This window comes from Muntiacus reevesi, chromosome 3 (assembly GCF_963930625.1).
Source record: "Muntiacus reevesi chromosome 3, mMunRee1.1, whole genome shotgun sequence".
Lineage (NCBI taxonomy): Eukaryota > Metazoa > Chordata > Mammalia > Artiodactyla > Cervidae > Muntiacus > Muntiacus reevesi.
Genome location: NC_089251.1, coordinates 164,696,244 through 164,710,333, shown reverse-complemented (window position 1 = coordinate 164,710,333; position 14,090 = coordinate 164,696,244). Strand labels below are relative to the sequence as shown.

At 53.8% G+C, this 14,090-nt stretch overlaps 1 protein-coding gene across 1 annotated transcript in view; it reads left to right on the top strand.

Moving 5' to 3' along the window:
* Window positions 1–13,560, top strand: part of TMEM181 (transmembrane protein 181) — a 49,395-nt gene extending 35,835 nt beyond the window's left edge. The window contains exons 8-17 of the mRNA XM_065931058.1: window positions 1,010–1,109; window positions 1,542–1,672; window positions 1,885–1,976; window positions 3,084–3,141; window positions 5,953–6,055; window positions 6,603–6,654; window positions 8,136–8,218; window positions 9,202–9,291; window positions 10,051–10,117; window positions 10,508–13,560. Coding sequence (XP_065787130.1) covers window positions 1,010–1,109; window positions 1,542–1,672; window positions 1,885–1,976; window positions 3,084–3,141; window positions 5,953–6,055; window positions 6,603–6,654; window positions 8,136–8,218; window positions 9,202–9,291; window positions 10,051–10,117; window positions 10,508–10,586 — 855 coding nt within the window. The 3' untranslated portion in view covers window positions 10,587–13,560. The remainder of the gene's footprint in view (window positions 1–1,009; window positions 1,110–1,541; window positions 1,673–1,884; window positions 1,977–3,083; window positions 3,142–5,952; window positions 6,056–6,602; window positions 6,655–8,135; window positions 8,219–9,201; window positions 9,292–10,050; window positions 10,118–10,507) is intronic.
* Window positions 13,561–14,090: the final 530 nt, after the last annotated feature.

The following is a 14,090-nucleotide window of genomic DNA, read 5'->3' as shown; positions in this document are numbered from 1 at the left end:
CATCAGCTGCCCGCCTCCATCAGCTGCCTGCCCCCGTCATCTGCCTGCCGCGTGCTGATGTCCAGGAAATGGGTCCACTCTTTGCAGCGATGGCTGCTCCAGCTGCCACCCAAGGGACTTGCTGCTTTGCAGACTGGCCGCTTGCGGAAGGTCACAGGCTCCCACGGGACATGGAGGAAGGTGCCTGGCGGTGGTGACCTGGGAATGGCTGGAAGGCCGCACCCGGCCACAGAGCTCAGAGAGAGCGGGCTCGCCCAGGCACCCCCGCCAGGAGCTCCCTGATGGAGGGAGGTGGGAAAGTGCCGTCGACCCCGGGTCAGAGATCCTCGCTGTTTCTTAAAGGATTCCTGTTGTCTGCGGCTCTGCAGCCAGACTCCGGGGCCCAAAGAACTGGCCCCCGGGGCCCTGTGTTCTCAAACGAGAGAAACGGGCCTGATTCGGACAGACGGGGAGATGGGCCATCAGCCCAGGACGTCCAAATTGCATAGGAGATTACTGGCTTCTGTTAGATCGCAAGAAAAACAAGAAACAACACCAGGCTTAGAAATCCCAAACTGTGTGATGCTTTAAAGGCTGTAAAGAAGCCTCTCCCAGGAACCGGGCCCTTTCAGGCACGTGTTTGAAAACAGGCCCGCCATCTGACCGTGACTGTAAGCCTCGTTCTGGGGCTTTTCCTCCGGGCGTCCTGGTGTCCCCCAGAAGCCTCTGTCCCCTGTGAGTTGCACCTCGGGGGGATGTGGCCCGTGCCCTGGGCGGTCCCTCCTGATAGAAGCAGCCGGCCCAGGAAGAGGCCAGGCCGGAGGAGTCATGGCCATGACCGTCCTCGTCTGACCCCTGTCCTGTGATAAAGGCTTCTTCACGGTTGTCCCTGGCAGTCTCGGGGTCGGTTCAGCCCGGGGTTAGCGCAGCAGGTCTGGGCTGGCCCCAGACCTTTGATGTGGGCTGACAGGCATCACGGGACACTGTGTGGGGTGGCTGAGACGGTGACAGGGCCTGGTCTGGTTCGCAGTGCCTGTTCGCGCACTCTCTCCGCAAATTCTCCATGCGAGACTGGGGCATCGAGCAGAAGTGGATGTCCATCCTCTTGCCTCTGCTGCTGCTCTACAACGGTAGGCCCTTCAGCATGGTCCCCCTCCATGCCGAGAGCTGGAGGGCATCCCGGGGGTGATGGGGCCCTGAACAGGGAACGGGCGGTACGTGGCCCCTGGACTCACTGGGTCGGGTGCCTTCCCCCCACCCCCCTCCCACTTGGAGGACTTGGCTGAGGGTGGGAGCCTGGCTGTCTGCCCCTGTCCCCTTCCCCAGAAAGCATTTCCTTCCAGAGCTGTGGCTGGCAGGAGCAGACGGCGCTCTGCAGTCATCCCCAGAGCAGTCTGTTCAGTGGCTTTTCGGTTTTTTGCAAAACAAGACAGCCTTTAGTTCACTACCATTCCCCCAGGCTCTGACCGGGGAGAAAGCAGTCCTGAGTTCTGCCCTCCTGTGGGTTCAGGGCACCCTGCCGGCTCCGCCTTCATCAGGCCTGCCTGCTTCTTGCCTTCCAGACCCGTTCTTCCCCCTGTCCTTCCTGGTGAACAGCTGGTTCCCAGGGATGCTGGACGACCTGTTCCAGTCTGTGTTTCTGTGCGCCCTGCTGCTCTTCTGGCTGTGTGTGTACCACGGGATCCGGGTGCAGGTGAGCCCTCGGCGCTGACCCTTCCGCTCCAGGTGCTGGTGACAGTCCTGAAAGTGAACTCGGCCTTGAGAACCTGACGTCAGCCTCACAGTCCACGGAAGATGCATGCCGTGTGGACATGATCTGAGTATCTATGATCTGGTGTGGTCTGTGAGGGAATAATGGTTTGTAAGGATTAATAACTTCTCTATTTTTAATTTTTTTTTTTTAAGGGAGAAAGGAAGTGTTTGACTTTCTATTTGCCTAAATTCTTCATCGTTGGACTACTGTGGTTGGCGTCTGTTACCCTCGGAATATGGCAGACGTGAGTAACCTTCTTCTGCTGAAACTGCAGTCTTGGCGAGCCTTGAACAAGGTGGACAGACCCAGAGTTGATGGTATTGTGTGAACTCATCCAGAAAGGAATCTGTCACCCAGGGTTTCAAGGCTTGGTCATGTGACTGGAACTGAGATTTCATTTTTGCTTAAACAGCGTGTAGAGGTTCTTCTAGTCTTGGGTGGAAAATGAAAAAGACCATGTCATTTTAGACCTCTTTTTCTGAGAGGCAGAGGCTTCATTTGTCGGGATGACGCTCGGTTTGGCTCCTGGCTCACCACTGTCCCCAGATGTTTTGATTCTTTCCTTTGGTTTGTGTCTGTAAACCTTCCCGTCCTTACACCAGCTCCCAGAGTTGATCTTTACTATTTCTGTCCGTCAGTGAAAAGGCCCCACGCAGAAGCCTAACTAGTAACAACCTGATTCACCCAAACAGAATTTTCTGCAGAAACTAGTCCCATCTCAGGGATGTGATTTTGGAAGCTGGCACGTCTCATTTCTTGGTACAATAATGGTAGGACTTAACTCACATCCGCTTCTCTCCCTGCCCACCTGTCATCTCAGTGACCCAGTGTCATTTTGACATGAGTTTCATGGAAGTTTGTATTTACCTTTCTTGCTGTCTTTCCCTGGAGGAGGGTGTGGCCACCCACTTCAGTATTCTTGCCTGGAAGATCCCACAGACAGAGGAGCCTGGCGGGCTGCAGTCCACGGGGTCGCAAAGGGTCAGACACCGACTCAGCGGCTGCGCACATTGCTGCCTTTGGGTGCTCGTGTTTCCTGGTGCACACACATGCCACAGAAAGGGTGCCTGGGAAGTCAGTCTTAAAGTTGAAAAGATATGGTATATTTTCTTAATGAAAAGGACTGTACAATACTGATGACTGTGGGCAGTTGAGTCATGTTGTGTGCCTATTCAGTAGGTAATTCGAGATTTCTCATAAACCAAGGTTTACTTTGCAAAAATCTTTTACGGTTGGTCAGCGAGTAGATTATATTAGTAAGTTTTTTTAAAAAGCCAAGTGAGAGAATGTATAAAATAAACTAGTTATTAATCTATTGGTTTTTTTTTTTTTAATAACATCGTATTTTTAGAGTCAATGAACTACATGATCCAATGTACCAGTATCGAGTTGACACAGGAAATTTTCAGGTAAGGATGGTTAGTGAAACCTGTGGATTTTTTTTAACTGCTGCTTTAAAAAATGACTCAATTTTTTAACTTAAATTGTGCTTTGACACAAGCTCGCTAACTGGTTATTTGACAAGGGCCATAGAAAGTTCATGGGTGGAAAATTGGGGGACATGTGTTTGAGTAGTAGGAAAAAGAAGCCCTGCATTGTCACTCCCCATCCTTGGTTTACGGTTGAAGCGCCAAGGCACAGAGGTTGCGCTGATTTCTAGGAACATTGTAGAACAATTAAGAAAACATTTTGTTCATTTAGTTCTCTGAAGTGGAGCGGGGCTGGCTTCATGGGCCTGCGAGCCCTGCATCCCGAGGGCCTGGCGCTCCAGGTGACGCTGCACTGTGTCGGTCCTGAAATTTTTCGCACTTTGGGAAGGCAGATTCCAGCATCTTTATTTTACACAAATGACATCCAGCCCTAAGTGTGGCCTCCTCTTGAGGCCCGGGATGTATCAGTGCCTCACGGGCAGCCCATCCTGGCGCAGCTTCCACGGAGCCCAGGTATGGAGGTGCCTGGGGCTGAGGGGCATCTGGACCCCCTGCCAGGGGCCTGGGAGTCCTGTCCCTGGGCAGGGCAAGCCCCAGAGCTGAATCCTGACCCCAGGTGACTTTCCAGCATTTCTCCATGCGGCTTTGCAGAGGGTGATCAAGTCTGTGGTTCTTTGTGGGAACTGCTGTCTGGTAAGAAGAGAAGTGTAGTGAATGACGATACCGTGTTGAAAAGCTGGTTGAAACAGATGTGTCACGGGGATCGGTGCCAGCACTGATTCTTAACTGAACTCCGGCAGCGGAGTGTCTGTAGCCTCTCTGCTCCACTGCTTGTGAGTCTGAGTTCTCAAGGCCGTTCAGTTCAGGCCTTAGGAACAGCACATCATAACCTTTGCCCTCAAAGGATATGTGACCTTGTGAGGGACAGATGGCGTGGGAAGGAGACCAGTGTCGCAGTGTGCGGGGCCCACCAGTCCTTGTGGGCCGCAGGCCCCCGTTACTGGGGGGAGGTCAGGTCTTCATTTGTGTTTTGTCCTCTCTGTCTTTGAATTAGCTCTGGGATGCTCGTAGGTTTGCAGGGCGGGGTGCCCCTGGAGCTGGAGAGGAGGGGGAGGTGTCCTGGGCCAGATGGGGGAGACACTGCCTGTGCCCGAGCTGTGATGGGGCAGGGCAGACCCCTGGGGAATCTGGACGCCCCAGGAAGGCTCTCCGCCATGTCTCCTGAGGGGCGAGGCCTCAGGGCGGCCCTTCTGGGATGGAGACACTAAGGAAGGGGGAGGAAGGAACTGCTCTGACACCTTGTCAGGGAAGATTCTGCAGCCCCTGGTGACAGATGATATTTGACACTGTTGGTTGAATTTGTACCTCCCAAGCTACTCATTTGAAAAGACCCTGATGCAGGCAAAGATGGAAGGTGGGAGGAGAAGGGGATGACAGAGGATGAGTTGGTTGGATGGCATCACCAACTCAATGGACATGAGTTTGAGTAAACTCCAGGAGTTGGTGATGGACAGGGAGGCCTGGCGTGCTGCAGTCCATGGGGTCACAAAGAGTTGGACACGACCAAGCAACTGAACTGAACAAATGCTGATCTACAGTTAGGGAGTTTCTGTCTGGTACGGTCACTGCTCACTTCTCACAGGAGGACATGGGCAGGGTCCTGCCCAAGGTCACACGCCCGTCCTGCCCAAGGTCACAGGCCAGTGCCTATGCTCTGGCGAGGCTTCCCGGGCCTGCGGGTGAAGCCCACGGTCCTGGGCCATGGCTGCCCCTCTCTCCTCCCCCTCTGTCATCTGTGCAATGGGCAGTGATGGGATCTTCCCTCAAGTTGTCGTGAGGATCGAGAGAGAGAGAAGGAGGGTGATGCGCTGAACCGGTCACTTGTCCCCTCCGCAGCCCGGCAGTCAGGGAGGCCAGGGGCTCGGGAGTCCTTGCAGGAAGGACAGACCGAGCAGTCTAGTCCTGTTACTAAAGGAAACCCTTGAAATCATGGGCTTCTAGGGAGATAGCTGAGGGGGCCCAGGATGGAGGCCGTGAAATCCTTTTTCTTTATAGACGAGAAAACCAAGCCCAGGCCGCAGTCACAGGTTCCGAGGAGGCAGAGCAAATCCTTTGTCTCCTGACTGTGCAGGGCGGTCCTGGCCCTGAGAAGGAAGGGCGGGGGCAGGAGGATGGGGTTGGGGTGTCAGGTGCAGAGGAGGCTTAGAACTCTCGCAGAGATTCTGCGGAAGGAGGGTCACCAGCACCCAACCCAGGGGGGCCTGGCCTTCGTCAGCCAGCTTCCCTGTCACAGCTCCTGACCGCAGATGAGAGTCGTCCTGCGTTCCCTGCATCAGGGTCACAGAACCTAGAGTCTTCTAGATGGTCTGGTTCCGTCTGCTCGGTCCTCAGGAAAGAAAACTGAGGTCCAGAGAAGCTGAGATCCAGGCCGGACCCGCATCACGATCTTTCCGAGCAGGGCAGGGAGCCAGGCCCTCATCCCGGGGAGGGGCAAGCGGGAGCCACCACGTTTATTGAGCACCTAGGATGTTCCAGGCCCCGTGCCCAGAGCTGCCCGCGCGTCAGGGAGGCATTTGCGCGTCTGATGAGCAGGGACCTGGCTGTGCTCCTGGGTAAGCCGGCTGCCTGTGCCTGCAGAAGGAGAGTCCGAGTGTCCTCAGCTGCTCCCAGCTGTGATCCTCGACCCTGGGTCCTTTTAGAAAGGCTTGACTTTCCTGCTTATGGCGTCAGAGGGAAAGACCGCCCTTGAGACCCCATGGCCGTTCAAGGGCCCGTCTTGTTTCCTGCCAGGGAATGAAGGTCTTCTTCATGGTGGTGGCCACCGTGTACATCTTGTACCTTTTGTTCTTGATCGTGCGGGCCTGCTCCGAGCTGGGTCACATGCCTTATGTAGGTGAGTGCTGGCCTCTCACTGCTGGCGCAGGGCCGCCCGCCAGGTCGGGGAGGCGGGCGCCTTCAGGCGGGGGGGGGGGACCTCAGCAGGGTTGCCGGCGTGACTGGGCCACTTGGAGAGTGCCTCAGGCAAGGGCGGGAGGGAGCCCAGTGGGGGCGGAGGTCAGCTGGGTCCCCGGGGGCCGTGTGTGTGGCTGCTGGAGCTGCATGGACCCTTCTGGAATCGCACCTTCCGAGCAAGACGGCGGGGTTGGGGGTTTCCTTCTCTTTGAATCGGGGCACGTCACCTGACCTCATAGGGGCCTTCCCCCCAGTCTGTGTGACAACTGAATAGTAATGGCCACAGCCTCGCTGGGCAGCCTCCCGGACGCAGGGAGATGGGACAGCGTGTTTTCCTGGGCGTCAGGTACTAACAGGGTGGAGTCCAGAGGGGAGGGGGTTTTGTTCGGAGGGTTTGGCTTTCTTTTCTTTATTTTTAAGATCTCTGGGATGAGTGCATTTAATCCCACTTTGGTAATTTTAGAAGCGTGTGTGTGTTTCTCTTTCAGATCTCAGGTTAAAATTCTTGACTGCGTTGACTTTTGTAGTGCTCGTCATCAGGTAAGAAGACTATTGCTTGAAAGAAGCAAAATGTGAGTTTCTGTTCTACTGTCACAAGTACCTTTTGTTCCCTTCTATCGGGTTAGTTTTAGGGTGCTCCTCACCAGGTCTCCCATGGGTCAGAGTTCTCCTGCCAGACAGGGCCCCAGGGAGACAGGATCGCATGCCCTCCCTGCCCTGATGTTTGCCGTGGAAGCGGCAGACGCAGGAGAACACGGGTCAGAGGATTAGAATCCAGTGTGATGTACTCGGACAGGTCTGTGAGCGGGAGTTGTTTTTGTTTGCATTCCTCCAGTAGGGGTCCCTGAACTGCACCTGAGGGAGGTGCAGAAGGCCATGTCTTTGAATGAATCCCAGGTCCTTGTTCCTGATCGAAACCCTGAGAGGAGAAGCGTAGTGTCTGCATTTCACTCTCGATTCTCTGTTGTGCAAACAGCAGAGACGTGGGCGTCAGCCCCTTCCCCTGGTGGGGGCGCTCCTCGGGGCCGGCTCCCCACTGATGCTCTGAGGTCCCAGCCGTGCGGGGCAGGGGATCCTGGAGGCCTCTGGGTTCCTTCACCGCCCTCACTGAGCCACGTGAATTCAGCCCACATTTCAAAGCGAGCTGGGTTTTATTCCGCCTCTGCATTCACCTGAAGGTCGCGGTGCATGTGTGGCTGACACTCAGCCTCTCCTCAGCCAGCCGTCCGGCCTCACACTCAGCTCACGTCCTTCTGCACAAACTCACCCCCCGACTCCCGCACATCCTTGCCCTCCGGCCACCCCTGCCCACCGCTTGGGAGCTGCAGTCTCCTTGGACTGACTGCTGGAAGCTCTTAGGCTTTGTGATCTTTCTTCATCTGACTTTCAAGGGGATCGGCCCGTTGGTATAGCAGAGGTTTATGGAGGGCCTGCCCTGGTGAACAGGCAGGCAGGCTCCTTCCTCCCTATTGCAGTGTTTATATTCCAGTGGAGGAAGGTGGTGATTAAAAAACACAATGAATAAAGAGCGGAAGTGCTGTAATGAAAACAGAGGTGTGATGACAGCTGGGGGCTTGTGGCTGCTTTAGCAGGGTGGGTGGGGGATCTGCCGCCTGAAGTCGGGCTCGGGGACAGCAGTGTGCAGGGGTGGAGGGTGGGAGGGCAGGGTGGCCAGGAAGTCAGGTTGAGGCCAGGTTCCATTCTCAGTGACGGGAGGCCTTCGCAGGGCATTCGGCCGGGAGGGAAGAGACCTGGTTTATTGTTGTATTCAGCAGCTGGTCTGGCCACAGCGGAGGTTGGACCTCAGGGAGGGGAGGTGGGCTCTGGGTACCAGGACACTGCCTGGTACCAGAGAGGCTGTGTGCGCATGTGTGCACATGCGTGTGTGTGTAAGTGCAAGTCTCCATGCAGAAATAATCATGACTAGTGTAAGCGAAAGTAGCAAGTTTATTGACATATGAAGCTAGTACTGTTTCTTGGTACGTTTTTACCATATCGTTCATCCCTCTCTTCTTTTTTAGCATCGTCATCCTTTATTTAAGGTTCGGAGCCCAAGTGTTACAGGACAATTTCGTAGCTGAACTGTCGACTCACTACCAGAATTATATCCTTTTCTGGGAAGAGGTCAGGCACACAGCCTAGTGGAGTGGGTAGCGTTTCAGGCCTCTGAGCGTCCGGAAGAAGCAGGTCACCTGTACAGCACACCCTGGGGGCCTCACGCCCATCCCCCCAGAGTGAGAGGCCCCAAAGCGACCGCAGGGCTCAGCCATCCCGGGGGTCGCTCACCAGATGGGGTCAAGCCTGTGGACCCTGGCACCTGCCGTGGCTGTCCCCTTTGTGGGGCGGCGACTGGAGAGGCAAGTCATTATCGGCACCTCGGGTCAGGCCGGGGCTGCCCGCCTCTCCCTGCCGAGCCAGACTCGGGGGTCTTCTCTCCTAGAGGGCATCCCTTAGCACCTCCCAGGTGTGTCCAGCTGTGGGGGACACTGGTGTCTCAGGGCCGGGCTCCTGCGATCCCCGAGGCCCCCTTGCTCGGCAGTAGCCCCCCCTTTCAGATGAATGACCAGGTCAGGTGTGTGCTCCCCTCTCCGCTGTCAGTGGTGCCATCCATCAGGGGACACTCTGGGGTTCACCCTGGATGTCTTGGGTTCTTTCTGTGGGGCCTCTTATTTACATCCTTGGAGTCAATGCGTGATTGTTCACAGTTCAGTAACTGAATCTCACACTGAGCTTTCATCAGATTCTCTAAAGGGTCTGTAATCCAGAAAAGACTAAGAAGGACCGGTTTGAGAGTCTGCTTCCAGTTCTTCATTTCCTCGTTGACTCTCCCACATCCCTGTGGCCTTCCCCCGCTTTGTATATGACCTGATCACAGAAGGTCGTGCCGTGGGTTAGGAGAGGGCGTGGTTCTCCTGGGGGTTCCAGGTGCCCCGGGAAGGTTACCGTGACCTCTGGCCGTGGGCTTGCCCCGTGGCGCCCTGATATCTGGGCGTGGACCCCCGACGGCCTAGCTGGTGGGGGGAGGGGCCAGCTGACATGACCAAGGAGGCCGTGGCCGGGACCGCTGCTTCCCTTGACGGGTGTCACCAGCTGAATTCTTGTCTTTCTACGGCTTGTTGAATTTTTACCTCTACACTTTGGCCTTTGTGTACTCGCCCTCGAAGAACGCCCTGTATGGTAAGCTGCCCCCTGACCCCCGCCCACCTGCCCTGGGCAGGGCCCCCGTGGCTGCAGAGCCTGCTCTGGACCAGGAGGACCAGGTGGGCGCTCACAGTGAGCCCTGAGCCGCAGGTGGAACCCAGCAGGTTCTGTGTCGTTACAGCCCCCCATGCCAGAACCGAGCGTGTCGGTGGGCCCTGACACGAGCATCATGACCCCAGCCCAGTGCCCTGAAATGATCTGTAGAACATGAGTGCCGTGACCATCAATAGAAACCCAAATGTACCCCCAGCCCACCTCCCCAAGGACCAAACCAAAGCACAGCCAGCAGCCCTTCCGCCCGGGATGAGAAGGGGGCGAGCTGTCTGGAACCCGGGCAGCTCTTGGTGAGCCCGGCCACAGGCTGTCCACGGAGGAGTTGCCAGCACGTGCCCGAGGCCCCAGCAGCGTCTGGTGCGCCCATCCGTGGCGATGGACTGGGACCGGGGGTGGCCTGGCTCTCAAGAAGACCTGGGGGAACCCGGGGAGGGGGCAACTGGCTCTTGGTCTCCTCCGGGAGGCCCAGCCCCCTCAGGCTCCCACCAAGGCACCCCATGCTGTCCCGGCCTGTAGGTGAGAGCACGTCCCCCCGTCCAGGACTCGGAACCCCTGCCTGGAACCCCCGGCATAACCGGTGGAGGCGGGGACCGGAACCCAGCTGTCTCCGACCCTCCTCCTCTTCCTAGGACGGCCCGGCCTCTCCAGGCTAATGACACGACAATGCTTGTTGGTTTTCAGAGTCGCAGCTGAAGGACAACCCCGCCTTCTCCATGCTCAACGACTCGGACGACGACGTGATCTATGGGTAAGTCAGTCCCGTCTCTGCTAAAGGCTCTCTGTCGCGCGGGAAGCGCTCAGCCTGCCTCCCTGCGCGTTCACCGAGGAGGCCGGCGATTCTTCTGAGGCGGTTTTCACGGTATGGTCCCTTTCGGCCCACCCGGGCGTGTCTGCGACCCCTGGTTTTCTGCGCTCAGGAGGGGCCGCGTGCCTTCCTGCCGGGCATCTGCGCGCGTGGTGAGCGCAGGAGGCGGTGCTGGTGCTGGGCGGCGGGCCCTGGCCGCGGGCTGGAGGGGGCGGTGGAGGCGGGAGGAACGGGCGAGCCAGGGGCCGGGCTCTCGGGACAGCGCCGCGGCGTGGAGAGGAGAGGACGTCCGCGCCGTCGGAGCCGGGGTGTCAGAGGTCTCTTCCGTGACAGGAGTGACTATGAAGAGATGCCCCTGCAGAACGGCCAGGCCATCCGGGCCCAGTACAAGGAGGGCTCCGAGAGCGACTGAGGCCCGGCCGCCCTGGCGAGCGCGCCCCTGCCTGCCTTCCCCGGACCCGCCCGTGTCTGACGCGCAGAGACGCCCTGGTCCTCATTCGTTTACATGTTTGAGAGGAAAACCAAAACTGAGGACTAATTTAAATGTTGGGCCTAAATGTACCATCACACTGACGACATTTATTTGGGAAGAGAGGCCCTGACAAAAAGTTTCAGACAGCCAAATCATCTTTTCAGAGATTCCAGGTGATTGAGAGACAAGCTGTTTTCAATGGTGAGAAAGAAATCATCCCTGCTCTTAGTACAGAGAATTACGTGCTTTAAAAAAAAAGTTTGCTGGTTTTGAGTTCCCGGGAAGCCTTTGTGTGGCCCGCAGCGTGGTGGCGTTCCCCGTCTCCCTTCCTTCCTCCCCTGCCCCGTGGCACCGGCTGCCGACCCTTCAGAGGGAAGCCCGTTTCTGAGGCTGCCCCACGAGGGCGGTCCTTCCCCGCTGAGCGACCGCGGCTCCGGATGACCCCGCATCTCCAGTGATGGTCACCAGGGTCGGTTGCTGTGAGACGTGTAAGCAAGGCTGTTGATGGGGAGAGGGAGGATGGATGGGCAGGTTCCAGGTGAAGACTGCCGCCAAGGCAGAGCCAGTGTCTCGGAGTTCTGAGGAGGGTTCGACAGGGTTCCTTAAGGATTGGCAGGTCGTCATCTCCAGTTGACAGGGAAGGGTCTCACTGTCAAGAGGCCTGTGAGCCTTACGTCATGAATGTGGATGAGGCCCTGTGGTTGGGGTGGGGGGAGGGTACCCATGAAACTCCAGTGAGCAGCAGTAGCTCTGCTAAGGACCATACCCCTGTAGAGCTCTTTTTGTTTTTAAATAAAAGCTAAACAAGTGTCTGATACAATACTACAGATTCGTTATTGCCAAAAAGTTCTTCAGCTTCACATTTGGAAACTAGGTGCAAGAAGGTAGCACATTTTTAGATGGTTTGTGGAAGAACATCTGTGGGGAGACGGTAATGTGGGGAATCATTCCTGTCTTGAGCCTCACACGGTCGTCAGGTGAGTTCACCGTCAGATAAACGGGTGAGCTGCTCTGCGCAAGTGCCGTCTGGAGCTGCGGGATCTGGGAGAAGGCCCTGGGGACCCCCAGCTCCTGTCTGTCAAGACCAGATGTGGGAGGTGGAGCTGTCTCCTTAGCCTCTCCTCTGGCGTGCACACTCATCTCCCTTGAACGGTTCACCTGTGAGCACTGCAGACATCCTGATGCTGCCGTCTGGGCAAACACAGCAGGCAGGGACGTGATTGTTCCACGCTGCAAACAGCACCTCCACCTTCTCCATCTATGCATCAGCCCTCCAGCTACCGTGCAGAGCTCAAAGGCATAGTCCACTTCAGGCAGTGCTGGGGCCTTAGAGAGCTTCCTGAAAGACTATTTATTATGACTTCGTATTTTTCTTTTTAATTTAACATACCTTTAATATGGATTCCATTTATATTTGTTTTTAAAACCCTGTAAATAAGAAAGTTTGAATTCAAACAGTCGTGTTGTTGCAAGGGTAATTCAAGTTTACATGGTTTTTACACCTGCAATGATGTGATTCCTTTTTTTTTTTGATTCTGTATATTCAGAGGTATTGAAAAAATTTTCTGTTACCAAACTTACTTCTGTTAAGACTCACTATAAGTAATTTTATGTAAACTGATGAAAAGTTACTTGTGCTGATTAATGTATTCTAGTATGTTATAGTTTACAAGTTTTAATCGTTATAACAGTCCATAATTTGGAATGCTGTTATTTATCAGTAAAGTATCTGAGGCATTTAGCTATACACATTTAGGCATTTTTACAACTTATCCTTGTCCTGTAGTGTAACTGTTAACTGATGATTGATCTTCGTAGGTTGATTCTTGATAGCATCAGGTCAGTAAAATTAAAAATGAGAATATTTATTAACTTTTTGTAACTAGGTTGGAAGCAAGGAAGTTATAAAACAAAGTACTTAAGGGGGAAATGATTCTTTATTAAATCATGCATTTTCAATTTATCTTCTCTGGTGTATCATATATGTCAACATATTACATCTTCCATGTAAAAATTTGCTTAAAGTATATAGCATTTAGCATGTGCCATAGGTACTAGGTTATAACACTAAAGTCCGCCAGAAACCTTAGACGATAGCAAGAAAATTATTATTTTTTTGGTCTTGGAGGGTTATCAGAGTTCTATAAACTTAAAACTCCAAAGGGCTGACTTTAGTTCTTCCATGGTAACGGCGTGAATAACATCATCTTGGGGATAATTTTTTATACTGGTCTAGTCTGGGGAACCTGGAAGATGACCATAGGCCTTTCAGTTTCCCTAGAGAGAGCTTCATTATCCATGAGGATAAAGGTCCGCTTGATTTATTATTAAATCATTAAAGCAGCGCAGTGATGCAGTTTTCTCTCTTAAGCCCCATTTGAAAGGCTAAAGAAGGGGATATATAAAATATATTCAAGGTTTGTAAGATTGTTCCTGTACATAATTACAGATTGCAATAAAAGTTCAGATTCAGTATGTAAAGCCAGCTTGCTAAATGGGCAGGTTACAAGACAAATGTCACCAGCCTCAAGTATTCTGTGAACTGTTTACTCAAGGTATAGTTAATGTTCAGTATGCTATGACGTGGTCAGTAGCTCATTTCCTGGAATCCTCGTCACAGGGAAAAACACTGAAGCTCAGAGAAGGGGTGATGAAAAGGGACATCTAGTTGAGGATTGGACGTAGGACACAAGAATGAAACACCAGACTATGAAACACAGGATTTTCTGCTACTGAAAGCTGCCTTTTTACAAAAGGACTGTAAATATTTGTAAAATAAAACAACTCTAAATTTTAGGCTCAGTGGGAAAGCTAGAGCTGAGTATTAGACCTCAGAAGTGCGTCAGCAAGCACAATACCCTGGGTCACAGAACGATCACTGTAATCAGAAGTCAATAAACGTTTATTTACAGCAGATTCACACTGTGGGAGTGGCTTCATTGAGACTGCGTTTCTCTACTCTGGTTTTTCTTCAAATCATGTAAATCTTTAACCTGTTACTACCATTCTGGTGGATGTTAATACATTGTTAATATTTGATCCTGTTTATGTACAGTGGTTTCCTCTTTGCATGTGGTGTTAAGGTGACCGTTTAGGCATTTTAGGGACGAGAGCAGGGCTTTTTTCCAGTTCAGCAGGTGATGCAGAGGCGTGTCCGTCGTCATGTGAACGTGGCTCTGGACAAGCCCTGAAGGCGAGGTCATAAGAACAGGGTTTGGGCCTCCTTCCTCACTTAACTTGGATATGACTTTAAATCAGATAACCTCCCAACACCTTTTCTGACTTGTTAATGGGCTAATTATTGTGGACACAAAATGAGTCACTGTGAAAACGACCGCGTAAGCAGTAAAGTACTAAAACATGTGTGTTTTGATTGCTACTGAAAAATAGACAAGAGTAGAAACTGCTGTTGTTGTGGGTCGGGTCTGGGCCGAGAGTATGGCT